Here is a 26,895-nt window from a genome sequence, read left to right as displayed (position 1 = left end):
TGCTTGTGTGTCATGATGTAAGGATGCTTGTACCCACTCCTGCCTTGGCCGCTAATGGGCAGCCGGCAGTATTTGAAAAAATAAATGAATAAAATGTTTCAGAAAAGTGATCTGGTGTAACTTTTTATTTAAACATAATGCATGATGAACATGGTCGAAGCTAGAGGCCTCACAAACATAAGTGGGAATGAAACTGTACAGGCCTGTTGACTGGCGCCAACTGTTTATGCAACAACACGACACTGCCAGCTCACTTGTCCTTCATTGACAAAATACTCCGTGTAGAGGCTGCGGACTGCTTTGGCGTCAGCACTGCTGTTTGCCCCAAGTCTCCGGAACTGCTTCATAGCTCCATTTGGGCTTACACCTTCTCTCCATGAGCCAGGACGCACATTTCCTGTAATTTAGAGTTTCAATTGAATATGTCAAAATATTACAAATTAGATCAGGGCAGTAGGTGCAAACCCCCGTGATTGTTTTTTGTTGTGTTTTATGACACATAGGTGAACTCAGGCCATCATTCGCCAAAAGCAAGGATTAAAATCTCCACTTAGCTAAAAGGCTTTAAAGATTACAAGTTGTATAGCTTATTTGAAAGCTTTGCTGCTTTTAGGAACTAAAATATGCAGAGAATGTCAATGGGTGACTTTCATTTACCTTTAGAGCTAAGAATATGCTATCGCATGGAAAGACTTCTTTAGGTACATTACAATTAATAAAAGGGAAGTAGGCGCTTGCAAGTTTAACGTGGCAGTCAAGCTCCACTCACCAGTCAAGATGTCCTCAACATCCAAGCTCTCTGTGGGGGAATAAAGAAGTTGTGTTGTCTTTCTTGACCTCAAGAAGTTGTGGAGCGCTAGAGTTGCAAACACGACATCAATCGCTCGTTCGGGCTCGTGGCGCAGTGGCTTTCGGAACACTTGCCAGCGATTTGCCAGTATTCCAAACGCATTCTCAGCTGTGCGCCTGGCACGCGAGAGTCTGAAAAATTTGAAAAGCAAGTAGTTGGAGGATTAATGTTAAAGATACAAGATTGCGTGCTGATGGCTGTGTAATGAAGTTTCCAATTCAAGTCTTCCTTACAAAATTGACTGCGTGAAGTTCGTGCTGTTTACTTCAGTAAACTGAGCAAATAAATATCTCACAAAAAAGACACTATGTTATTGACAGCCTGTCCAGCCTATCAAATAGTGGCACACCAAATTGTTTGCTGGTTGTTCTGATATTGTTGACTGAGGAGTCATATTTAATTTATTGACTTAACACAGAATGTGGTTGTACCCTTCATAGCGTAAGTGATAAGAACATGCTAGCAGATGACAGTGAGTGATTTGTTTTGTGTACCTGTAGTTGAAGATCCGTTTCTCTCTGCTCAATTCTGTAACGGGATATGGCCTCATCAAATAAGTCTTTAGGCCAAAGCCTTCATCCCCTACAATTACATGGGGTGATACTTTATCTGAAAGGGGCAGGATTGCTGGTTTTGGAAGCATTGGTGGAAGGCTCTCCAGGTCTTTCTTCAATTGACAATCATCCCAAACTCCACTGTCATTCAACCTTCCATTTTTTCCAACATCCACAAACACAAAGTTGAGCTCAGCGTCAACTAGGGCCATTAGCACGATGCTAAAAAATCCTTTGTAGTTTCTGTACTTGGCACCGGAGTTTGCAGGCGGCATCACTGAAACGTGCTTCCCGTCCAATGCTCCTACACAGTTGGGAAACTGCCATAGGTGTTGAAAGCTTTGAGCAATAGCTCTCCATTGAGCGTGACTGCTGGGCACCTGTAATGAACCATTTGTTATGATAAATATTAAAGCTGCATAGCTCTCACAGCAATGCAGCTATGTATTCACTTCAGAAAGAACTTTGGCCTGTCCCTTTTACTTCTGCATGTTTTGTCCCTGTGATGCTACAACATGAATCCTTTTACAACTTGCTCTAATTTCCACCTTTGTGTGTCAACTTTTCTCACCTTCAAAATATCTTCTTTCAGGGTGACATAAATTGATTTACATACTTCCCATATGATCCCAGAAATTGTATTGCTGTTTCTTCTAAACAGCCACTGGAGAGACACTTGGCTGTCCCCTGAAAATTGAGATTAAACACAAGTTCCATTTCAGAACGTTGCATGCACCACCACTGCCGGCGCCGACACACATGAAACGCATTCTAGAGCTGTAATTTGGAGCACGTTTAATCAGCGTCTTCTGCGCTTCGAATAATATTTGTACAAGTGGTTTTCTTCCATTCATAAGCTCATGTGCCACTCAATTCGATCCCAAAATAACTTTTGGTTGTTCGCAAAGACGAAATCAAGTTATTTAACGCGCCGCGAGCGTCTTGCTCCCTGAGAACAAACAGTAAATTAACTCGGAGATATCGCACTCATCGCATTCAGACAAGGAATAACATAAGATCATGCGGCATTTGCGAAACTCACCCGTTGCAAGATATCGTAAAGTGACAGCCAGTCGCTCGCCAGCAGGGATGCACAGCCGGAAGTTCGTGTCTTTCTTTTCAATCAGTGGCTGCACTCTTCCAAGCAACTCTTCGAAAGCGCCGGTATCCATTCGAATCCAGCGCCGGTAGGCATCGCCATCTTGAAGTGCCAGCTCCCGCATAAGATTTTCGTACGCGCCTTGTTGAGGCGCTTTCTGCAACCACTCGCTCACCCACTTAGATCGGGGCTTTTTCTGTGGTGACTTATCCACTGAATCAACAGCGTACAAAAGGATCAAAGCAGCAGCTGCAGCAACTGAGGTTTCACTGTCGTCTTCCATCGCGTGATCTCCGCTACAGGGCAACACTCCGAAATGCTCTTGCAGCGCTCGCAGCGCCACTTCGGTTTGCTAGAAAAGCTTGTGGCCAAGGAAAAAAAAACTTCTGCCCTCCACATTTAAAAACTCCCAGAAGAACAAGTTCGAGTGTAGCTAAAAGAAGCTAAATTCTAGCGAGAAGAGCGGCTTCTAAAGCTGAGTCGCAACGAGCAACAAGTTTTCGCGGTGTGACACGGTGTCGCCCGACTGTGGGAGAACAAGTTCGCGGCAGCTGTTGGCGGGCGACAAAGACATGTTTCCGAATAGTTCGTGTTGGCGCGATGTGACAGGGTCGCCAACACTACGCGAACACGCTGTTGACGGACCGATTTGACCAACTGTTTCCGCAGTGTGACTCCGCCTAATGTCATTCGTAGAATGATGTCAGGAAACAGCCTTGGCCATCAAAGCGACGGTGCGTGCCATTCAGATTACAAACCCGGGTGATCCAGGTAGTGTATCACTCAGCCCAGTAAAGCATAGCCTTTCGCCACTTTAGAAAACTAGTGAGCTATAACGATGTGTGCTATTCCTGGTAACAAAGCTAACGCGATAGTTTGCAAAGCGTCTTCTTTTGAGCACAGCTGTTCGATAGCCTTGCATTTCCTGAAATATCTCAACTTCAGTGACTTTTTATCCGGCAACAGCCTACAGGGATGATTACGTGTACCTGGCCTTTAATTACATTTCAAAAATCTCACTACCGTCAGACTGAAATCGCGAATTTAATTTTCTTCCGAGCCATCGGCACCGCTAGTGGGGCTACACCAACACCAATGGATATACTACTCTTATTAAGCTGTTCTGTGCTAGCTGCATCTGTTTTACCCCTGAAACTTCTTAACCTGATATAACAAAATCATTTTCTTCCGGCCCCTGCTGCAATTTTCCTTTTCTTGGAATCAAATTTATCATAATCAACTTTCAGTTATCATATCCTCACAGTAAATATCCGGTCCATATATGCGTATGCAGCTGTTACATACCGTCCCCTTTAGCGATGCCACTAACCTGCTAGTCATGGTCTGGGAGTACTTGTCAGATGCGCCCTATACCAAATTTACTTCCCTTGTTTTTTTTTTTTCTTTTCTGGGTCTGGATTTCGGGTACATGTCATGCGTAGACTTATTCGCCTACCTATTTAAGTGCTTCGGTACCTATTTGTAAATTGCTGTCCCTTTCGGAGGCATCTGAATAATATTTTAGTCTTCTGCAGGCCAATCTCTAGGGCTACTTTAGTGTTTTGTCCTATGTAATTTAAACAATCATTCTTTGCAACTAGTTAACGGAGTTAACTAGCACGCCAATATCATCCGGCGAATCGCAGGTTACTGAGGTATTCTCCATCAGACCCAAACCTAACCGCTCCAATTCCAAGACTGAATACTTCCTCTGAGCAAGCTATGTATGCTATTCAAGAGATTGAGTATCCTTATCTAGCTTTTTTTTTATAGACATTTCAATAATTTCTTTATGCAGAATGCCTCCTCATGAATATTCCTTTTTAATACACAGTTATAGCACGGGAGAAATGAGCCGAGGTTAGTTTATGGCGGCAAGCCCGCCAGAGCTTAAATAATGAAAACGTTCGAGCCTACACCTTACCTTATGAACAAAAAAGTGCAAATTTTGCCAATAAAGAACTTGCAGTACAAAAATCTAAAAACTCACCAAAAATATTTCGCTGTAGAATAATACAAAGCGAGCAAGTGTGACAATCTGCCTGCAGATCACTGTGCCCGCCACGGCGGCGTGAGCATCCAACGGGTGCCTTGCATCAAACAGCGGCCGTGAGGTGAAAAAGCTCGGAACGATGACCTCTCGAGCCACGAGTAGACGGTACTCGTATATTGTCGAAATCCCTGGCGCATGGAGCATCATCGGCCCCGACTTGCGCATGGACAGCTTCAAGACGTCAACGTTTTTTCTTGATGCCGCTAGGAATGCGTCAAAGAAGCCATCCCTAGGCTCGACTTGCACGTAGGCATAAGCCTTGTCCAATATATTCCAGCTCATGGTCATATTATGGGCATTAATCGACAGGCGCTCCACACTGGACGAGAAGATAGTCTTGAAGGTGGCACCGTAAATGTTGTGGAGGTCGTTGAAAGAAGCCACTGACAGTCGCAGCATCTTCCATGTATTCGCCCTGTTACCTACGGTGTCGTGCTCAATCTTCCACTTTGCCAGAGCCAGTGCGAACTCAAGCGCGTTCAGGCATTTGTCGTACCGGTGGCTTCGCTCTATGCTTTCCCAGCCAATATCGGCTAGCATGTTCGCTGTCAAGTAACGCGAGAGGAATGGCGTGAACAGCCACACTACGTACGCGCCCAAGAGGAGCTTGAAGCTTTCTGTGAATTGCTGGTTGGAGAGATACGTCGCGTTAAGTTCATCAAAAAGTTTCGGTTGCATATTGACAATATCGCTGCCGTGCCATAATTGCGAGTCTTCTGGAAGGTGACCATTAAGGGCTCGGCGAAGTTCAGGATCAGTCAGTTTCAGGAAGGCGGGTACTGCATACGGCTCCCAGAGAAGGTGGACCTGTTCGGCTATTCTCTTGTGCGCGGCCGTTACTTCCTGGATCATGGACGAGTATGATTGCCCTTTGCCCCCAACTATCTCTGCGCTTCGTCGCAAATGTTCATGATGCCTGCCTCGGGTGATGATCAACTCGAAGTCTCGGATCCAATTGATGTACCGCTCGTCTAGAGTCGTGTAGATGATACTCTCGTAAGGACGCTGCGGGTGGGCACCGATGTAGAAGGCCCAAAACACGTGTAGGCCGAAGTGGAGTGAAGCCTTGGCCAAAATGTCGAGCACTTCTCCTCGCGAGGCCGTAGACTTCAAAGGCCACGGAAGACCCAGCTCCAGGAGCAGCTTACTCAGCGTCCACGTGTTCGTTCGGCCAGACTGCAGAATAAGGAAGCCTCGAAGTGAAAAATATTTTAGGTCACATTTCCATCCCACATCGAAACAAGTAGCAGCCTTATGCAAAAAAGACTCACAAAAAGTGTGAATCCCTTACGAAGAACTGTAAATTCGTGAGCAATTTTTCGGTAAATTTGTTGGTTTCACAACGGTGGCTGGCAGTGTAATTCTCGCTCTTCAACCAAAATGCAGTATCAAAACTAAAGGGGTTACATTGCGCGCTAGACTACTGAGAAGTTCGATAAAACTGCTTATGAATTCGAAGCGTTCTGGGAAATTGCGCAATTCAAGGCAGAAAAAAAAACGCTTATAGCTAAACCTTCATATTTTTAAAGCTCAATGCGCAGCTTTATACCAAATGGAAGCGTCTATATGTTCAAGCTGGCAACTTTTATATTTCCATTGTTGCAATAGAAGGGGGTCCAGTAAAGTCAACTAGGCGCCTCAGTTTTCTAGTTCGTTAACTCTATTTACTACGTTTACCGAATTCAATGAGCCGATTCCCTATTCACTCGCTTCCTGCTCATGTTTTATGAAATCCTCAATATTGTGTTTCCTGTGTGTGCAAATAAGAGTCAAATATTACTACTCCTTAGGAGAAACGCAGTGGATGACAATTAGGAGCTAATAAATGATTTCATGGCAGCACTGTGAAAGTTTTAAGTAGTCTTAGGCTTGTAACAAGAAAAAAATTGTTCCTTCATTATGGTAGAATTGCAAGAAAAAAAACTGCAACTATTCTTTTAAAAAAACTGACCACGGCGGCGGTCAGACCTGTGACGCAGCAGGGGGTGTTAAGAAAGCCTGGCTCCGCTGGACAGGCCGCCATTGGAAACTGACCCTGGCAACGTTTAATGCTAGAACACTAGCTAGTGAAGCTAGTTTAGCAGTGCTGGTAGAGGAACTAGAGGGCATTAAATGGGATGCCATAGGGCTTAGGGAGGTTAGGAGGCCGAATGAGGCATATACAGTACTGAAGGATGGGCATGTACTGTGTTATCGAGGTTTACCAGAGAGGCGACAACTAGGAGTAGGTTTCCTTGTCAATAAGTATATAGCGGGTAATATAGATGAATTCTATAGCATTAATGAGAGGGTTGCAGGCATCGTAATTAGGCTTAATAAGCGGTATAAACTGAAGGTTGTACAGGCCTATGCACCTACATCTAGTTATGATGACCAGGCAGTTGAAGGCTTCTATGAAGATGTAGAATCGGCAATGCGAAAAGTAAAGACGCAGTATACTGCACTAATGGGTGACTTCAATAAAAGCAAGCAGAAGACAAGGCAGTAGGTGAATATGGCATTGATTCTAGGAATAGCAGGGGGCAGTTACTAGTTGAGTTTGCAGAGCGCAATAACTTAAGAATCATGAATACCTTGTTCAGCAAACGGAAGAACCGGAAATGGACATGAAAACGTCCTAACGTGGAGACTAAACATGAAATCGACTTCATAATGTGTTCAACCCCCGCCATTATGCAAGATGTAGAGGTAATCGGGAAAGTGCGATGCAGTGACCACAGGATGGTGAGGTCCCAAATTAGCCTAAATCTGAAGAAGGAACGCAACAGATTAGTAAGAAAGAAACCCATCAACGAATTAGCGGTGAGGGGGAGGGCAGAAGAGTTCAGGATCTCGCTACAGAATAGGTATTCAGCTCTAACTGAGGATGGCGACATTACCCTAGAGGCAAGGAACAATAATTTCAGAAATATCATCACTGAGTGTGCGGTAGAAGTAGGCGGTAGGATAGTTAGGGAGGATACCGGTAAGCTGTCTAAGGAGACGAAAGATTTGATTAAGAAACGCCAGAGTATGAAAGCTTCCAATCCAACAGACCAGATCGAATTGGCCGAGATATCAAAGCTAATAAATAAGCGCAAGGTGGCCGATATAAGGAAGTATAACATGGAGAAAATCGAGCATGCTGTAAAGAACGGGGGAAGCCTTAAAGCGGTAAAGAAGAAATTGGGCATCGGCAAAAACCAGATGTATGCGATAAGGCACAAGACGGGCAACGCCATCACTAATATGGAAAATATAGTCAAAGTAGCCGAGGAGTTCTATACAGATTTCTACAGTAGCCAAAGTAGTCAGGACCGTAATGAGATTGGCGGTAGGGAAAAACAGTCAGACGTTCCACCAGTGACGAAGGACGAGGTCAAGAAAGCACTAGAAACTACGAAAAGGGGAAAATCAGCTGGAGAGGATCAGATAACTACAGATTTGCTAAAAGACGGGGGGGGGGGGATATCGTGCTAGAAAAACTGGCCACCCTGTATACGCAGTGCCTGGTGTCATCGTTGGCACCGGAACCATGGAAGAATGCAAACATTATCCTCATTCACAAGAAAGGGGACTCTAAGGACCTTAAAAATTACAGACCAATCAGCTTACTGTCTGTTACGTATAAGGTATTTACTAAGGTAATCGCTAATAGAATCAGGACAACCTTAGACTGCAATCAAGCAAAGGATCAAGCAGGGTTTCGGAAACGGTACTCTACTATCGATCATATCCATACCATCAATCAGGTGATAGAAAAATGCTCGGAATATAACCAGCCCTTATACATAGCATTCATTGATTATGAAAAAGCATTTGACTCAGTTGAAACCTCGGCGGTGATGCAGGCATTGCGAAATCAGAAGGTAGACGAGCCGTACGTGAAAGTGCTGGAAGATATATATAGCAGCTGCACAGCAACCATAGTTCTGCATAAAGCAAGTAACAAAATTCCCATAAAGAAAGGTGTTAGGCAAGGAGACACAATCTCCCCAGTACTATTCACAGCTTGTTTAGAGGAAGTATTCAGAGACTTGGAATGGGAGCAGTTAGGGATAAGGGTAGATGGAGAATACCTCAGTAATCTGCGATTTGCTGATGACATTGCCTTGCTAAGCAACTCGGGGGATGAACTGCAAATAATGATTGATGACCTAGACAGGAAAAGTAGAAAGGTAGGCTTGAAAATCAATATGCAGAAGACTAAGGTGATGTTCAACAGCCTCGGGAAGGAACAGCAGTTTACATTAAGTAGCGAAATACTGGAAATAGTAGGCGAATATGTCTACTTAGGACAGGTAGTAACCGCAGATCCGGGCCATGAAAAGGAAATAACAAGAAGAATAAGATTGGGATGGAGCGCATTTGGCAAGCACTCGCAGATTATGACTAGCAGCTTACCGGTATCGCTCAAGAGGAAAGTATACAACAGTTGCATCTTGCCTGTACTCACCTATGGGGCTAAAACGTGGAGGCTAACCAAGAGAGTTCTACTTAAGTTGAGGACAACCCAGAGGGCTATGGAACGAAAAATGGTAGGGGTAACATTAAGAGATCGAAAGCGTGCAGAGTGGGTCAGAGAAATAACTCAAGTTACCGACATTCTAGTAGAAATTAAGAAGAAATGGACATGGGCAGGACATGTAGTGTGAAGAGAGGATAACCGATGGTCGCAGAGGGTAACAAATTGGATTCCAAGGGAAGGAAAGCGTAGCAGGGGGCGGCAGAAAGTTAGGTGGGCGGTTGAGGTTAAGAAGTTCGCAGGGGTCAAGTGGATGCAGCTAGCACAGGACCGGGTTAAGTGGAAAAATATGGGAGAGGCCTTCGCCCTGCAGTGGGTATAATTAGGCTGCTGAGGATGATGATGATCGCTAGCGGAAGTGTTCACATAATGTGCCATTAGATGTGACATCATCAGCTGGTGACGTCATCCGTCATGATCCGAAGAGCTAGTTCGAAATATATAAAGCAGTGATTGTGCAATACAGAGTCAAAGTCATTAATCACAAGTCATGGTCAGTGGTCTCGCGGACACTTCTAGCGAAAGCAGGGACGCGCTGGTGAGTAATGAATAAGCTATTAGTGCTTTCGCATTAAAAACAGAGGGAAAGCTCTGGCCAGTGTGCTTAAGTACGAGCATTGGCACGCTCCCTGAAGCGATGAATACTGAAGAAAGGATGTCGCATATTACCCTGCTGAGACACTTGAGGAGCATTGCCACAGCCTTGTCTCGGGCCTTGTCTGGGCGTGCAGGGATTGGGCGCTGCAGGAGGCTCCTGATGACATGGCCGTCAAATTCCCCTTTGTACTTGTCCAGGGGAGACCTGTAGCGGCCATTCAGTCTCGCATCCCATCCTGCGCACACGTGCCTGCGTGCCAGCGAATGTAAATAAATTCATTAGGCTAGTCAACACCAGGCCTGGCGTGCGTGTGATCACTTTTAGCCACAGATGCGCATGCGCGAACTCGCCGAGTGACGTCACTAAGAGAGGCGCAGCGCCGTCGAGCGCGACTCTGCTGGTCGAACTTCGCCGTCGCCGCGCGCTCAACGCATGTTTACCGAGTGAGCATCAGCGTGCGTTCGGCTTCCTTGTACGACGCTACTGCGCTACCACACCTTCTCGCCCTCGTTTCGTCCTTCGCTGCGGCGCATCTGACAATGCTGCGAGGTATATATATAGCAGCGCTCGTAGACGAAATGCACACGCCTCGCTATGACAGAAGATCCCGAAGTAGTGGCTTGAGTGTTGGCCCAGATGCCGTGATTATACGAGCAGCGCAAGGCCAAACGAGCTGCCGAAACGCCAGAATAGCGGAAGGATCGCTTCGCTAAACGACTTCAAAGGAATTCCGAACCGGCAACTAGCGAAGATGCCGAACAGTTGAGCAGCAGTAAGGACGGGAGGAATGAAAAAGACAGGACGAAACGAGCGAATGACAACTCACCAAAGAGAGGAACGCCTCGCTAAACGTTGACGGCAAGAGGCTCAAAGGCGGATATTAGCCGCGCCTGCCACCAGTCTCAGCAGCCAACAAAGTGACGCTGACGACGCCATGGATGAAGAGACAAAGACTCGCATAGGTGTGCAGACTACACGTTGAAACTTTCCGAAAGTGTCAGTGGTTGGGACAGACTTTGTAGACAATACATTTGACCATGTGTGTGACGTTTGTGAAGGACTATGGCATCTACGGGATATGAGACCGGTAAGGGATGCCATGCACGGAACATTAAACTTAAGCGTCTGAATTTACGTCAAACTGCGACTAACGTGTGTGCAATGTGCAGAGCTCATTTAGCTAAAGAGAAAGTCCCTCTGTTCAGCGTTAGCAATGACTATCGCTATCCGTCCAAGCAATCTAGTTTTACCAGTGTTGAACAATGTGGCTAAACGGTTGAGAACCACAAGTACAACCATAGCATAGCCACAAGCTAAACCACAAACATCACTGAACCTTCTTGCTTCGGATATCCAGGCTTAACCTAGGCTAAGCCATAGCCCATTTTTATAGGAAACAAAAGGCCTTGTATGTCACACGTCCTCTGAACACCTGAATCGCGCCGTACACGTAATTTACAAGCCTAATTTGACCTTAGTTTTGCATGCGAGAAGTAGAAAATGACCTCTAACAGAATGATTTACAGGAAGGAATGGTGCAGAATCCGACAGTTTTTTCATTGACACCTGAACCACGCCGCATAAATGATTTCTAACTATGATATAACCTTAACATCACCTCTAACACAATGCTTTACAGCAAGGAAGCGCGCAGTATCTTCACTTTCTGCTTGTACACCTGAACGGTAACAGAGGTTATTTGCAAGCTGCATTTCAGCTTCAGCTCGGCGGTCGATGTGGTGGCCTGCTCCTGGCCCTATGGGGCTGAGACTGGTAGTTCACCGCCACTTAATTGCGGTGGGGCTAGCCTGCCACCGTATTTGTATGCCTTGTGGGCCGCCATTGCACCCGCTACCGATTTGGTGGTGGACGGCGGCTGTTGCGATGCGCGTCTTTCTCTCCCTCTTCTTTTTCTTTCATCTCTATTTTCCTTTATGTCCGCGCGAGACAGCGAAGGTGGGATCAGATAAAGAGGAGGAGAAAAACTTTATTATACGAAGAATTCAAGGCATGCGGGCCTCCTGGGTCTCCGCACGACCCCACTGGCGATCTAAAAGTTCGTGTGATGTTGATCAAAGACGTATGCGGCCCGACTGACGGCGATCTTCTGCGTGGCCCCGTCCACTGACCGCAGTGAGGTCTCCCAGTCCTCCCAGGTTCGGAGAGGCATTGGGCCGGCGGAGGGAGGAGACGCCGGGCAGAATAAAAAAATGTGGGTAGGGTGGCATTGGGGTTGGTTGGTTGGTTGGTTGGTTGGTTGGTTCACAGGAAGGGAAAGGCGCAGTAACTGTCACACTTGCTCTGTGGACACCTGAACCGCGCCGTAAAGGAAGGGAGGAAGGTGGGAGTGAAAGTGGAAGGAGAGAAAGGGGAGCCGTAGTGGAGGGCTACGGAGTAATTTCGACCACCTGGGGATCTTTAACATGCGCTGACATCGCACAGCACACGGACGCCACTTCGTTTCACCTCCATCGAAACGCAGCCGCCGAGGCCGGGTTCGAACCCGGGAACTCCGGCACAGTAGTCGGGCGTCTTACCGGGGTGGGAGCACGAAGTGCATATGGGGGATACCGGCTTAAAGTTGGAAAGTAGAGCTGGTGTGGACAGCGTTCGTGTCTGCCGGCGACGCCAGATTGACTGTTCTTTGGTAGTGAGGGATGGGTGGGGTAACGGATAGATCAGGCGCTCAGCGTGGGAGTTTGCAGTGAACTCAGCAAACGAGTGCATACGTTCCTTCGAGAAATCCTCCACGAGGTCCGCCTGTGCCCAGTTTCTAGACCCTCAAGCTAACGATTCGGCGGCCTCGCTGCCGGGATTTCTGGGGTGCGCAGGCACCCAGATGAGCACAACTCGTCGGGGTAGGTGCAGGGTGGGGATGTGCCGCAGGCGGTGTGCTGGGGGATGAACCCAGCTCCTGGCATAATTTATAACGGCAGTTTTTGAACAACTAAGTACATAACTGGCATCTGTGTATGACAGAGCAATATCCAGCTGTAGGCCCATGCATTTTCTTTTCCTTCTCCCTACAGTCACAAGAACAACAGCTTCAGCTCTGCTTGCGATAAGTGGAGGATCGCTAGAAAAGGATAAGCATTTTGTGTTGTGCGATATCAGTATGCGTCTAAGATTTCAGGTACTGACATAGCACAGCACAGCGAGGTCTCAACTCTTACCCTCATCGAAACTCAGCCGCCGGAGGATGGGGCCGAAACCGAGTACTCTGGCTCAATTGCAGAGCATATTCACCATTGATCGAGTGCAGCGGGGCAATTTCAGAAAGGGAAAAGCGATGTGTCACGAAATTTCCGGCGCCCTCCGCTAGGGCGTCAACTGAGTAACTTCGAAACGTTAAATGCCCTAAACCAAACCAAAAAAGGTCTCCGGGTAGACAAACTTACATCGCACCTCTCCGCAACGCGACATCTTTCAGATTTTGCGCTTTCACTCCCACCTTTCTCTAGACGGAAGATTGAAAGATACTGCGTCTTTACATTCCAAGCCAATTTATTATTTTTGTTTCCTGAAAAACAATAAAAATGACTCATCGAACAAATCCTAACAAACTGCGGAAGGATAGTCCAGTGCCAATTGAAAAAACTGCAATTTATGATCCACTTTAGGACCTCCGGCTCTGCAATCAGGGAGATAGCAGGGCATATAAAGAGCCAAGAAGCTCATATTAAGAATGCATTCCAATCAATGATGAGCAGTAGCTCTACGAATCTGTAAAGGATCTCGATGTTTAGTGAGTCTAGAGTACACACCAGTGGGGTACATTTACAGCTGCTCAGTTGAAGGCTCAGGTGTAAAATTCACATTTTCGCCTAAAAATTCTATGAATCAGTGATTCGTATATGCTACCAAGATTTTAACATAGGGTGGTGTGGTTTCAGTGCGAGTGTTGTAAAAAGACAGTGCTCACTGATAAAAGTCGTCGCACGGGTGCACGCTCAGGTCCCGGGAATGATCTAGGTCTTCGTCCAGAGGAATGTAGCGCTTCTTGAACATCGCCATCCTCTCCAACAAATACGCCGGCACCGCAAGAAACGTCGCCGAAGTGAGGAGGACGCCGGCCGCCACGAAGGAGCTGTAGCGCAGACAGGAGGCGGAATGGGACTTGTCCACGGGAAGTCCTGAACAGCTTCTCTTTACCGGCAGCCCTTGTTGAACAGGATGGCACTGCGGAGGCGGGGGCGGCCGTGGTACACGCTCGGGTCTTTTGACTCGCCGCACGACTGATCCTGAGCGTATCATGAAGACCGTATTGAGGCGTTGACTACGTGTCACTGGGCTCAATTTCAGTGTGCGTTAGGCTTGGCTGGTGCTGGATGCAACCTGAAGACTTTTCAGGCGGTGACTCCGTGTCACTGTTCTTGCTTGCAGTGCTGGGTTAGGCTTACGCAGAGGAGAAGATCGCAAAATCCAAACCGGCAGCTAAACGACACTTCTTCATCTCAGTAGCGCGCTCTCGAGACGCGCGGCACCTTTTTCCTTGATATTTGGCACATATCCACGAAGGGGGATTGACCAGGGTTCAGTGTGGATTGCCAAATGTCCTACACAAACTGAATTAGTGTAATAAAGTAATTGAGAACTAAACAAAAACATAAGATATGAGATCCCAAAAGTTATTGAAAGAAAAAATATGAAGCAAAAATTTGAAATTTTGTAAATTTCGAATACAATTAGCAAGGGAATCTGTCCGTAGCTGTGATATAGTTATGTAAGCACTGACAAATTTGAGGCAACGCGAATCCTTTCGCACTCGCACTCGCGGCATCTTCGGGCTGCTTTAGTTCTTCTTCTTTATTCAATACTGCAAACCTTGTACAGGTTCAGGAAAGGTGGGTTGCATGGCAATCAAAACAATAATAACAAAGGTAATAAACATCAAAGTTTGGCGAAGGGTTGTAAGGAATCATTCCAGTCGGTTGCAGCGCGAGGACAAAATGAAACTTGGATAAATTGGTTGGCGCTAAATACAGCGTCCGCGAGTTAGGATGATGGTAGCGCGTATGTCTGGATGTTAAAAGCGACAGGTATATTGAAAGGTTAATAGTTAAATCTAGATTCCATATCGAGGAAAGAAATCGCTATGTATCGGACCAATGTTACATATAACCATTTATGACTAGCAGAGGAGCTTAGTTTGCGATATGCTCTACATGCAAAAACAAATTTGCGCAGTTCGTTACGCCATTAGTAATCCGAGAGAGAATGAAACTTGTTAATCAGGTTAGCAGAAAGAGTAATGCAACTTTCAAGATCAGAATGAGGCATTTGGCAGGTCCTATGCAAATTATGCGATGCGTACTCGTCATGCCGGCCATTGTAAATGAGAAGCAGTGTACGCTCTCGATAATTTCACTGTCGTCGACAGAAAGCAGAGAATACAGGCTACCTAAAGTGCCGTATATTTGCATATGATACTGTCAGTGCCTGCCTTACAATGAACAACGTGCAGTCTTGATTTAGTATTGACACTACACCTGTATGAAAACTAAATGATGTTTTAAGGGATTTTGTCAGAAGCCCGTCATCTCTGTCTACGCTGTTTGTTGCCTCCTCCGCATCGCGATTGACAGGGCATAGGATATTCGCTTCAATAAAATGCCTACTTTGCAGCACACACGAGCAGTCAGTGAGGAGCATTAAGGCGAGTCTTGTTTGCAGGCTAAAAATGTTTGCAGGCTAATCCGCGCAATATGTAGCCTTGTAACGCGCTCACTCTTGCTGTATTTCTCCTAGAAGCTCCGAGTACATCTAACTCCACAGCGACGTGCGCTTCACAAATTAATATTTAAGAGTGCAGAGTGGAATGATGCTCCATAAAAATTCATGAAGACAAATGTTTTTAAAACACTTTTACCATTCCACAGTACACCAACGATGCTATCTCTTAGTGAAGAGAACCAGAATACATGATACAGTTTGTAGCCAAAGTATTTTTAAAACACTGCGACACTTGCGCGTTGGCGTCCACTCTTGTCGCCGGAACAGGACGGGAGCGTGGCCTACAGAGGCAAATAACTAATTTTTACGCTAATATATTTATCCACTAGTACTCACCTGGAGTGTGCTTTGAAGAATACTGTGGGAAATATGCACGGCAATTTAAAACCTACCGTTTTAAAACGACACAGTAGATGCTTGTTCGAAAGCAAGATATATCCTTAAAACGCGCTCTGTACGCTGGTGTTTAACCGAATAGCATAGGCATCCCTTGGGCTTTCCCCTAATGTCCTAAGCAATATACTAGCTCATTATTAAGTTCGTTTCAAGTAGACATTTTCAAATCCTCTACGTGAAAAGCAGCAATCGAACTGCATGATACTAGAAAAAACACAACTGCTCAACCCAATTGACAGCCGTCAGGTGTAGCTCTCGTACAGTATGTTTGTATAATTGCCATCGCAGATGCGCTTTTGGCTTCCCTAAAACATCTATAAACGGCTGAACGTTAGTCACATATCCTGCTTAGAGTGAAGTAAGTTAGAAAAACACACTGTTATCATTGCCACGTGTCGTTTCGCATCGCCTTGTTGTGGCAGAGGGCGGCGGGGCTTGAGTTGAGGGGAGGTATTGTATCATTGCCGTCTGCCTCGCTCTCATTCACCCTCCTGCACATCTTTGTGTGCTGGGTCACATGTATCTGCAAGAAGGGTCTCCTAGCCCCTGCAGGGGAAATTAAGGCAGCAGCCTTTAGTGGTGTGGTTGTTACGCGATGAATTAACGAAGGTAATTCACCGCAGGCGACGAATGACGACGCTGCAACGTTTACACTCGTGCTACGCACTACAACACCGGCTACCATGCGACAAGTCTCCAAACCGACACGATCCCCAACGAAGAGACAAAGGGTGACCCAGCTGCAACCTCAATACAAGACGGAGCCGAGATTCAACCCCTTACAAGGTCATTCAACTGTGTGAAAGCGGGAACAGATATGCTCGAGGCAGGTGTCGTTGTTTGCCGATTACCGCCTTAGTTGTCACGGAGCGGACTGATTGGCTATCAGGGGACCGTTAGCCTCCGAGTAGAAGAAAATAACGGCCACTTGGGATAACCCGCTGATTCTCACCGTCGGTGGTAACCTTAATACGCCGTTCGAGCTATGCACTGCAAACGATTAATGTAAATTGGCGTACTTACCATACCGGATTCGTGGTTTTACAGCAGTGATCCCGCGGCGTAATATTGCATGTGGACTTCCTCAGCTAACATGGAGTGCTCTGGGCCCCATAATTTGCCACAAAATGTTCCATGTAAAGCCAGAAGCATTGGGCAAGTAAGCCGAGGATTGTTAAACTAGCGTTAATACGGATTTCATAGACTGATCCCTTAGTGTGTAACTCGAAATAACGGTATCTGTGATAACTGTTTTAAAGATTCTTAGACGCGTCGAAACACAAACATACACGTTGGTGCGGTTACGGAATGCCACACGTGAGCCTTTTACATTTTCCAGGGAGAAAGTTTTCCTGACACGCGCTGCGAGCGATCACGAGTGTCCCTCGAGGGTTGTTTTTGCACGAGGCAGCATATAGTCTGACTAGCAAAGTCTTGGCAGTTCATTAAGCACAGAAATCTTTGTTTATCGACAGATAGTGAAATGTAGGAAAAAAAAAACAAATGAAAATACCATATTTTCACGATTATAATCACTAGGTGAACCTATAATTCCTTTTTGACTTTATTTCTGCAGGATGAACAGTTGCCAAGCATACTCTTTCCTTTCTAGCATACTTTTAGCAGCTCAATTTTTTGTTCACCATATTTCATAGCCTGTGAGTAGCCCATGCAGGATCTCAGTACCCTGGAATACGGATCCTCTCCTACATGGAGTGCTCGGTTTGCTTCGGACCAGCTGCACCACGAGCTAGACCTCGTGCGGCAAGCCGTGTGGTGACGGGCAAGCCCACTACCAATTTAGAGGCTGACGCATAGATTGAGAAATAACGCTTGTTCTTTCCATTTTCAAATATCATGCTTAAACCTTAAAAAAGGGGATAGACGCTTCCACACCGTGGGCTGCCAAGAAACTGGGCCAAGCGCGTACTGACTAATCTTGCTTGCTTCTTCTCAAATTCATCAGTGTAGGTATTTGTCGAGATCGATCAACAAAGTAAAAGTAACGCTAAAATAAATTATTGCTTTCATAGCCATCAATCAGCATGTGACCAAGCGGACGACGAAACGCAGAGGGGCAAGTTTTTTGCCTATATACCGCGATCGTAGTTTCATGCGCAATGCTACTCACATTTGTCGAACGTTACGCGGGGGTAGTATCATGTCGTCTGCTGTTGACTAAGGCAAGAACGCGTCACGAGATGAATATTTATGAATAGTTGGTAGCGTTTTCCTGCTTTAGTCGCCCGGCATTCCCTGTAACATAAGCAGACAAATCGACTAACCTGTACTTGTCTGAGATGTTCATCTTTAGTGCTAGCTAGTATTCGCGTCTGTGCAGTTGGCGGTCTGCTGAATGGCATGGTAAAATTTATTTCGTGTGCTGACTCGCAGCTGCACAGAGGTGCTTTTATAGCTTTAGGAATATCATGTCTTTAGTTAACGCCACACTAACCGACTTTATTCGCTACCGACGTCTTCAGTTATCCTGTTTTACAGACTGCGCCAACTTTTTCGTGTGCATAATTCCTGAAGCGCAGTTATTGGGAGCAGTCCGATGTAAAATACCGCCAGTTCCACCAGTTCCAAAGTCGATCACAAAATCGCAGACCTGTCATATGTATGTGTTACGTTGACATTGAGCCTGGCATGTTCCAATTACCGTCTGCGACTGCGGCATCGGTGTTCGGGACAGATAGCGTGCAACCGGTCGTCGCTTGTCGTCACTGCACTTAGTGTTTAGCTGCACCGTCAGTGTGCCCAGCACGCGGCCTTCTCTTAATAATCATGTAGGCACTCCGGTACGCCATGTACGTGCTGCTCACAAAGAAGTGCGTCAAGAAAGAAATCAGGTGCGATCAGTGGGCGAGTTATATTGTGACAACTCTGTAAGGAGCAGCGGTGTAAAATGGCAAACGTAGCTATATGACCGTCTAGCAGCACTGTCTTTAGTTCGTACCTGGCAACAGTGATGTAGAGGATTGAATTAAAGTAAGCACAAAAAAATCTTCCGGGAAACGGCAGCGTAACCGCACAGTAATAACTCCTTGAATGCCCATGGCAATGACTGCGATGCACCTATTGGTTCAGCCCTTAGGTATTCTCCTAAATAAGTATACATGTCCATCCACGTTTTTAAGATTGTTTGGTTTATAGAATTTTGACCTAAGCCGAACACGAATCAGCGGGGAGCCGTTGAGGAATGTTTTGGTTTGCTTTGATTTATGGGTAACGCGCCGAAGAGATTCAGGCAATAAGAGACAAGGTAGAGGACGGCTCCGGAAATTTTGATAACCTGGGAATTGTTAATGTGCACAGACATCGTACAGAACACTTGCGCCTTGCTTTTCGCCTCTGTGGAAAAGCGGCCGCCGAGGCCTGGATTCGACCCCGCATGCTTGGCCATAGTTGTCGATCATCCTAACCACTACGTCACCAGGGCCGTTGATGAAGGCTCAGTAAATCTCGACCATCATGGGTTCTTGAAATGGCGCTCGTATTGTGACGAAGACTTCGGGAATGGTGTAGAATGACGACAATGTTGAAGTTTTTCTGCTAATTGGACGGAAATAACTAGGCATAACTAGCAGAACCAGAATTATTCTGCACCGTAACATCTTTTGATGGCTGCAATTCAATCCTTGCACCCCACGATGGATCTCAGCAGCTCTCGCCATAATGTACCCATCACCATGTCCACTGCCACCGGACCAGCAACTACCGTCTTCACTTCAGTGACACCACAAGTCGTCGTCATGGTGGAGCCCCGCGATTCTAGCCTATTCTGTGCCACTGACGACAACGTCGACATAGACTACTGGCTCAACTTGTATGAGTGAGCCAGCGCGAATAATTGGTGAGATGCCGCTCTGACGGTCTTACTTTATTTCTGACCGGCAGGGCGCGAGTGGTGCGTAACACACGACCCAGAACTAACCTCATGGGAAGGTTTTAAGCAAAAGGTGAATTACCTGCTTGGTAAGCCCATTGAACATTCTTGCAGTCAAGAAAGACTTAATGTCACGCGTACAAACGGCCAATCAACCGTAGTGAGAAATTAAGTATGAAGAGAAGTAATTGACATGGCTGCCGCAAAATGCATATTACTAAGGTCAGGTATGCATGAATACTTATGACCCACTCGCATTACACATATTTATGTAACTTGTTTCTCGCTTTGCCGGGTGGTGTAACGTTTATGGCGCTCGAATGCTCTCCCAAAGATGCGGATCGCATTCCGGTATGCGGCCGCTTTCAGATGGAGGCAAAAGGCTTGACTCCAGTGTGTTGTGCGATGTCATTTCGTGTTGAAGAACCCCAGATGGTTGAAATTTCCACAACCCTTCTCTACGGCCTCTCTCATAGCCTGAGTTGCTTTGGGACGTTTAACCCTATAAACCAAACCAAACTTGTCGCTTGTCTAGAAGCATCGGTATTGGCGGCATTGACGAAGCAAGTCATTTAAGTATAATGGAAATTCCGCCGATATGCAGTCCATAAGAATACAAAATACAAAACTCTTTCTCCAATAGTACAAAAGTGTCAACGCCTTCTGTTTCGTGGTGTGCATTTTCGGGCACAGTTCACACACAGTTCACAATACAGCACCATTTTTTGTATGTATGATCCTGCCATCTGTTTGTAAGGGTTAATATACTACTGCTTCGTAGCTTCCCTTGCCTTGCGTGCAAGGAATATGTTGCCACTGCTAAATTATCTCTGCAAATGCGTCATGACGTCACTTAGATTGGGGTATTGCACCTAACTACTAGCGTGTACCAAACAAGGGACAGCGAATGAAGGCAACCGACGGGACAGCACGCTAAACTTCAACTAAGGTTTATTGTCCACGTAAAAAAGAAAACACGAGTTTTTCATTAGCGCATGCTCAGAAATCTTTAGTGCCCCCTTTCTCTTTTCTTTATCGACGAAGCAAGCTATGAAAAAAAGCACACAAAATTCAAGACACATTAACTCAGGTGCTTTTTGATCGATAACCACTTTTCTGGTGGGGGCTATAGAAGGGGTTCTTCTCGCACACTTGTGCCCCGCCTTGTTGATGCAAAGCGCCTCAAAAATGTATATCTCTTCCCGCATGAGGAGCTGGTTCAATACACGTGTGCAAAGAAAAAGAGGAATGCATTTTGTTTTATTTTCTGCCTTCTTTCTTTCCTTTGCTTTTGCGGCTATGTGCCGCCAAATGGCCGCCAGCCGTCAGAGCTGCGACTGTTGTCCGATGCTTCCGCAGCCTTTTATCGAGACGCTATCCTGTTTTCAGAATATAGTACTTGCCACAAGTCAATGGACACTCCTATATTGCAGTTGACAAACTGCATGGCGTGCCTAATTGCGCAGGTATTTGTAAACATGGGGAGAACCATTAACCGTGAGGCCCATTCTTGACACCTTTTGTGGGGCTGAGAAGACGACATGAATGCCGCACTTCCTCGTAACATTTTTGAGCCGATGGAACAGGTTGTGCATGTAAGGCACGAGCACAGGGCGTCGTTGGGAGCCGACATGACTGCAGCCTGCTGTCTTGCGTCCGCGCCTGTTATCTCTAATAAGGCTATTAGTGACGGCGTGAACACGCTCTCAGCGAAACCAGCGTTACGCAGACGAAGAGCCTGCTACAGAACACTCAAGTTCACGTTGTGTTCAAAGGACAACTGTAGAGCAAGTTTAAGATATCTCTTTTTTTACTATTTTTGAATGAGCGGAATTGTATAGTATACAATAGGCTTTTTTTCTCGCTTCATTGAATTCGGCTCATTCCAAAATAGCAAAACGGGTAGAGCCCACATGCTCACGAAGTGTTGCCTAACCATCCTTTTTAATTTATATTTGTTTTAAATACCTGTTACATTAGTATGCTGACATGTTCAAAAATATTGGAGAAAGGTGTAACAATACTGAACTGTTCAAATAGGGGACGGCAAGAAGATTGAAATAACGCGCTAGCAAAACAAAATCGTAAATTTATTTCAATATTTCAGTGCCACCTGGGAGTAAATACATCAAAATGGATATTTCTTGGTTGATGGAAAGTATGTTCCCTTTCAATATGTTCTCTGCATCTAAAGGCTCAATAATTTGAACGAAAACATAACCTCTTCTCTCGAAAACGCTCCTGTGGTAGACAGACATGCAGATGCCCGGTTTATCGCCTTCTTGGTTTTGCCGGTCTATTTACTACCTAGTTCTGGGAATTGTTCCCAACGAGGTACTACATCGCTGAACAAGCCTAGTTGCATTCAAGGCTTTCTGGCATGCGGCTTTCAGCGAGAGTAACTCCATAGTTTTAAAGGACGAACGGTACCCTCTAAAGTCTCAATACGGCGCACGGTGAATGTGGGCGCGGATTTTGCAAACTATGCACGGAACTATGCAAACTAACGAAGCAGTTTCGCCCCAGAGTCTGCGCACTACAAGATGCAAATTGCCGTCAGACACTTGAGTAGCATGAAGGCCAAGACTTTCTCGTGAATGTACAGCCTATGAAAAGCTGCAATGAATAAGCCTCTGTTATACGTAAGGAAGTTCACTCGAACAGCCACAAAGCGCAGCTACTGCAACTTCGCTTCCAGGTGCCCCTCGCTAACTATTCACAAACTGAACGACCGAGTTCTCCTCGGATGACGACGTGTTTAGGCTGCTGCTATTTGGCGTATAACTTCCTTGCTCTGCATAATGAGCGGCTAATATTGAAAGCAGGTGCACTTAGATGCTGGGCTCTCACAATTCATAAGCGCCTGCCTTCAAACAAAACTGGCATTAGCCAAAAAACACGGTGGGCATTACTTGCACGCATACAACTGTACTGCATGCAGTTAGATCTCCCGAATGGCGCTGAAATGATAGCGTGATATTTTTTTTTTTTTTTCATTTCTCTTTTACTTAGCTGCCTCCGCCGGAATTTCTTCGTTCCGAAAGCTTTCTACTGTAGCCGAAGCGACGTCAAAGGCTGGGATAGTGTGTGCGTTTCACTAAGTGACTCAAACATAGCAATTTATGTTTAACAGACAAGAGACAGCGACAGAAGGGAACCGACAGAATAACCCGCTAGACTGCAACTGAGGTTTATAGTCCGCGTAAAAGAAAAGAAAACATAGATTTGTATTAGCACATGTTCAAGAATCTCCTTTTGTGCCCCTTTCCCCTTTTTTTTTACCGACGAAGCAAGCTATCGTAAAAAGGCATACAAAAGTCTTGCTTGCAAAGCGCTTTACAAGGAGCAAGGTGAGGGTGACCCCCGCAACACAGCACAACATGAGCCTCATACGCCAATTTCCTAACAAATGGTACAGATCAAGCTTATATGGCCCTTACTAAGGGATGTTCCGGAAGTTATAGCGACGAATGGGTAATCAGCAAAACTGTCTATCGAAATGATGAGGCTGCGCATACCTCTGTTGCAGGCACAATCCAAGATATTTAAAAGCTGAAAAGACTACCAATTCAAAACATATTTGCTGTAAGAAAAGAGAAAATGTTTTGAAACCAAGTACGTGAAATAAATTATAATATTGTTTCATACCCATGAGTGAAACGTTATAATAACGCGTAGAAGGCTATAATAAGGATATTGTTTTAACATTAAAAATATGTTTATCATACAACACGCCACATGTTCTTTTTTTTTTTCACTTCATAACGACCCTCAACTGCCTACTCCACAGATGCTGGTTCGATCACGGACTCCCGCCACCTCAGGGGTTCGAAATTTTCCGAGCCCTCCGAAACGTCGCCACTCATAGCCAGGGAGTCGCCTGGGAAGTTAAACGCCCTGAACCATGTACCACTAGAAAAATATTTGCTTTAAGGGTTACAACCATGTTTTTTATGTAGCATAAATGTTACCGCATCTTACATAATATGTCATTTGGTTTCTTGGCCGGCCGTTTCTTTGTGTAAACCTCAGTTGTTAGTCCAGCGCTGTTACGTGTACTTCTTTGCTTGTGTTTTTGTCTTTCGCTGGTTCAGTATTTTAGACTGCAGTTATTTTTGGCTGCCACTAACGTATACATCATTTGCGGTCAGTATGCGCAGTACTCTTTTTTTTGCGTTACATGTGTCCAGAATTGTTACGAATTCGTTAGGGATCCGAGTAGCATAGAAGGATTATACATCGCGCCGATAGCGAAAGGTGAAATAAAGGCTCTTTAAACTCAAGGCTAAGTAGGAATGCTGCAGGCGGGATACCAGCAGCTGCAGAGCTATCGAAAGGCGGGGGGAGATTGTGGAAGAAAAATTGGCCGCATAGCATGCGCAATGCATAACAACCGTGAGACTATCGCATTCTTCGAACAAAGGACTGATTACCGAAACCCCCGAGAAAGAGGATATCAGGTAAGAGGACGAAGAAACTTTTTTTAAGTAATTGCTTACGCGAAACACTCTATCACGTGAAGCAGTTGAAACGTTACAGACCGATCAGTTTATCCGTCACGCACACAATATTTAGCAAGGTAATCACGACTCAAAGCAATCTCACAATTAAATTTTTGAACGTACTAAGAAGACTTTTGTAAACAAACGCTAGTCGACATAAAAAAACTTCATACTCTCAATCAAGGTGCATAAAACTGAGTCTTCAGAATGTACCTATCCTCTATATATCATAGCCTTCATAGATCACATGAAAGTATCTCACTCTCCAAAACCTCAGAAGAGTAGGAGGAACTCCGTAACCATGGTACAGGAGCAATATTTAAATATACTGGAAGATATAAAGAACCCCCGTAGACCTCCATAAGAAATAATAAAATCCTAAAAGCAATGGCATTAGGTAAGGAGACACTGTCTCCCCATTGATATTTACTATGAAGAGGCACAGCGCAAAGGAACCAGGACAAGACACAAGGAAAACCGGACAAACATTGCATTAGTCCTGTTTTTATCGTCTCTTGTCGCCCTTTGTCCCTTTGCGCTACACCTCTTCAGAATGCCTCACCGACTAGCCCACACGAAGGTAATAATGGAACCTATTTACTACTTGTTTAATGAAGATATATAAGGACCTCTACCGGGGAAGTTGGAGATAAGGGTTAACGAAATGTTCCTTACTAATTTGCTCTCCGCTAATGACATTTTCCTGCTAAGTAATTAGAGATAAATTTCAGAGCTTTACCAATGACCTAGAGAGGCAAAGTAAAATGGTACGTCTAAAATTAATTATACAAAATTAAAGTATTATCTAGGATTCTCTGAAAAAAGCGAGTTTACAATGATAGCGAGGCACTAGAGGTAAAGGTGTCAAGTGAATGCATAGTTATCAATGAGGCAGAAAATGGGGGGGGGGGGGGAGCCTAGCTACAAAAAATATACCGAAATAACTCGAAGAGTAAAACGGGGAAGGAAAGCAGTTGTCACGTACTATCAACTCACGAATGGCATATTACCAGTATTCCTTTAGAGAAAAGTACAACCCCGCCGGGGTGGCGCAGTTGTTACGGCACTCGACGCCTTCCCAAGGATGCGGGATCGAATCCCGACCTCGGCGGCAGCTTTTCGACGGAGGCGAAAAGCAAGGCGCCCGTGTGCTGTGCGATGTCAGTGCACGTTAAAGAACCCCAGGTGACCGAAATTTCCGGAGTCCTCCACTACGGCGTCTCTCGTAGCCTGAGTTGCTTTGGGACGTTAAACCCCACAAACCAAACCAAACAAGGAAAGTACATTACAACACTTGTATCTTACTGATACCCACTTATGAAGCGGAGACGGGGCGGCAAAAAAAAAAAAAAGAAGCGGTTCAACTGCGCCCAACGCATCGTGCTTCGGAAACAAAAAAGATGCGAAGAAGGCCATGTTTCCCAAAGAACAAACGCCATTCAATGGCATCCTAATCGAAATAAGAAAAAAAAAAATGGGCATGAACAATGGGGGTAAAACGAAGGCAAGATAACTAATTGCTTTTAGGAGTAGTAAACTGGATTATAAAGGTAACCTAGCATAGCATCGGAGAGGGGGTGGGGCAGAAAGTCAGGTAGTTGCATAAAACCAGAGCTTTGAGAAATAAGAGGTAGCAGCTTTTGGTACAGGACTGGGCTAGTTGGAGACGCATTTAAAAACCTTCTGTCCTCCGGTTGGCGTAGCAAGGCTGCTGATGATAATGGTGGCAATACACAACGCCTTTACGACAATCTAACAGGCGGCCACATTTCCAGCGCACCAGCCTCATTTGCCGTGATCTTCAAAGGTATGCTTCTATACAACCAATCCCTCGGACGCGACAGGAACTGATCAGGATACAAAGATTCTGTGGCAAATCTATTCTTTCAGCACCTCTCCGTGGACTGAGCACTCCCCTCACTCGAGTTACGGCCACTCGCTTTGAAGTTTGATGAAAGGAAGCAGATTCTAAGTTGGTTTGGTTTGGTTTGGTTTGTGGGGTTTAACGTCCCAAAGCAACTCAGGCTATGAGAGACGCCGTAGTGGAGGACTCCGGAAATTTCGACCGCCTGGGGTTCTTTAACGTGCACTGACATCGCACAGCACACGAGCAGATTCTAAGTAGTGATAAAAATTTTAAGCGGCAAGCAAAAATGTTTGTGGCGTTGTAAACTTCGCCTGTTGCCTTTTTCTGTCCTTCTGTTTTCTTTTTGCTTTGATCGGTCCACGACTGTGTTCAGTCATGCCGCTTGAAAACGAGAAATCATTCCTTCTGTCTTAATCATCACAAGTTCCGCCACGCCTCCAGAAAGGAACGGCTGCCCGGGCGTGTAGTCAATAAGATCATATCAATGAAGGGAATATTAAGCGCACAGGAACACAAATTTACACCATTGAAAATAAATTGATTATTCATTTGCAGAAATAATACTCGCAATCGACAATTACAGAGAACTGTGTCCTGAAATAAGAAACAAAGAAAGCCCGCCCAATTTTCAAAATGTAAAAGCTGAAAGTCTCGACTCCTGACTATGCCGTGCATTTCGAGTTATCCGAGGTAGTTAGTTATGATTAGTGCAATGAATTTGAGGAATGGGAACGATATGCGACTTTGCTTTACCGAACTGTTTCGAAAATAAAAGCGTGTTTTTCTTTCCTTTTTCTAAGCCGCAACAATGGCGCTAAAACGGCGTTGTGCACTGTGCTACCACACGCCA

At 45.5% G+C, this 26,895-nt stretch overlaps 1 protein-coding gene across 1 annotated transcript in view; it reads right to left on the bottom strand.

Moving 5' to 3' along the window:
• Positions 1 to 1,259: 1,259 nt before the first annotated feature.
• Positions 1,260 to 26,895, bottom strand: part of LOC146199544 (uncharacterized) — a 175,396-nt gene continuing 149,760 nt past the window's right edge. The window contains exons 2-5 of the mRNA XM_084592143.1: positions 9,730 to 9,907; positions 4,494 to 5,732; positions 2,447 to 2,855; positions 1,260 to 1,708 (exon numbers count right to left, since the gene is read on the bottom strand). Of these exons, the coding sequence (XP_084448269.1) occupies positions 1,260 to 1,708; positions 2,447 to 2,855; positions 4,494 to 5,732; positions 9,730 to 9,753 (2,121 nt within the window). The 5' untranslated portion in view covers positions 9,754 to 9,907. The remainder of the gene's footprint in view (positions 1,709 to 2,446; positions 2,856 to 4,493; positions 5,733 to 9,729; positions 9,908 to 26,895) is intronic.

The sequence above is a fragment of the Amblyomma maculatum genome, chromosome 2 (genome assembly GCF_055883805.1).
Source record: "Amblyomma maculatum isolate TAMU_Amacu chromosome 2, ASM5588380v1, whole genome shotgun sequence".
NCBI classification, from domain to species: Eukaryota; Metazoa; Arthropoda; class Arachnida; order Ixodida; family Ixodidae; genus Amblyomma; species Amblyomma maculatum.
This window is presented reverse-complemented; position numbering and strand designations above follow the sequence as displayed.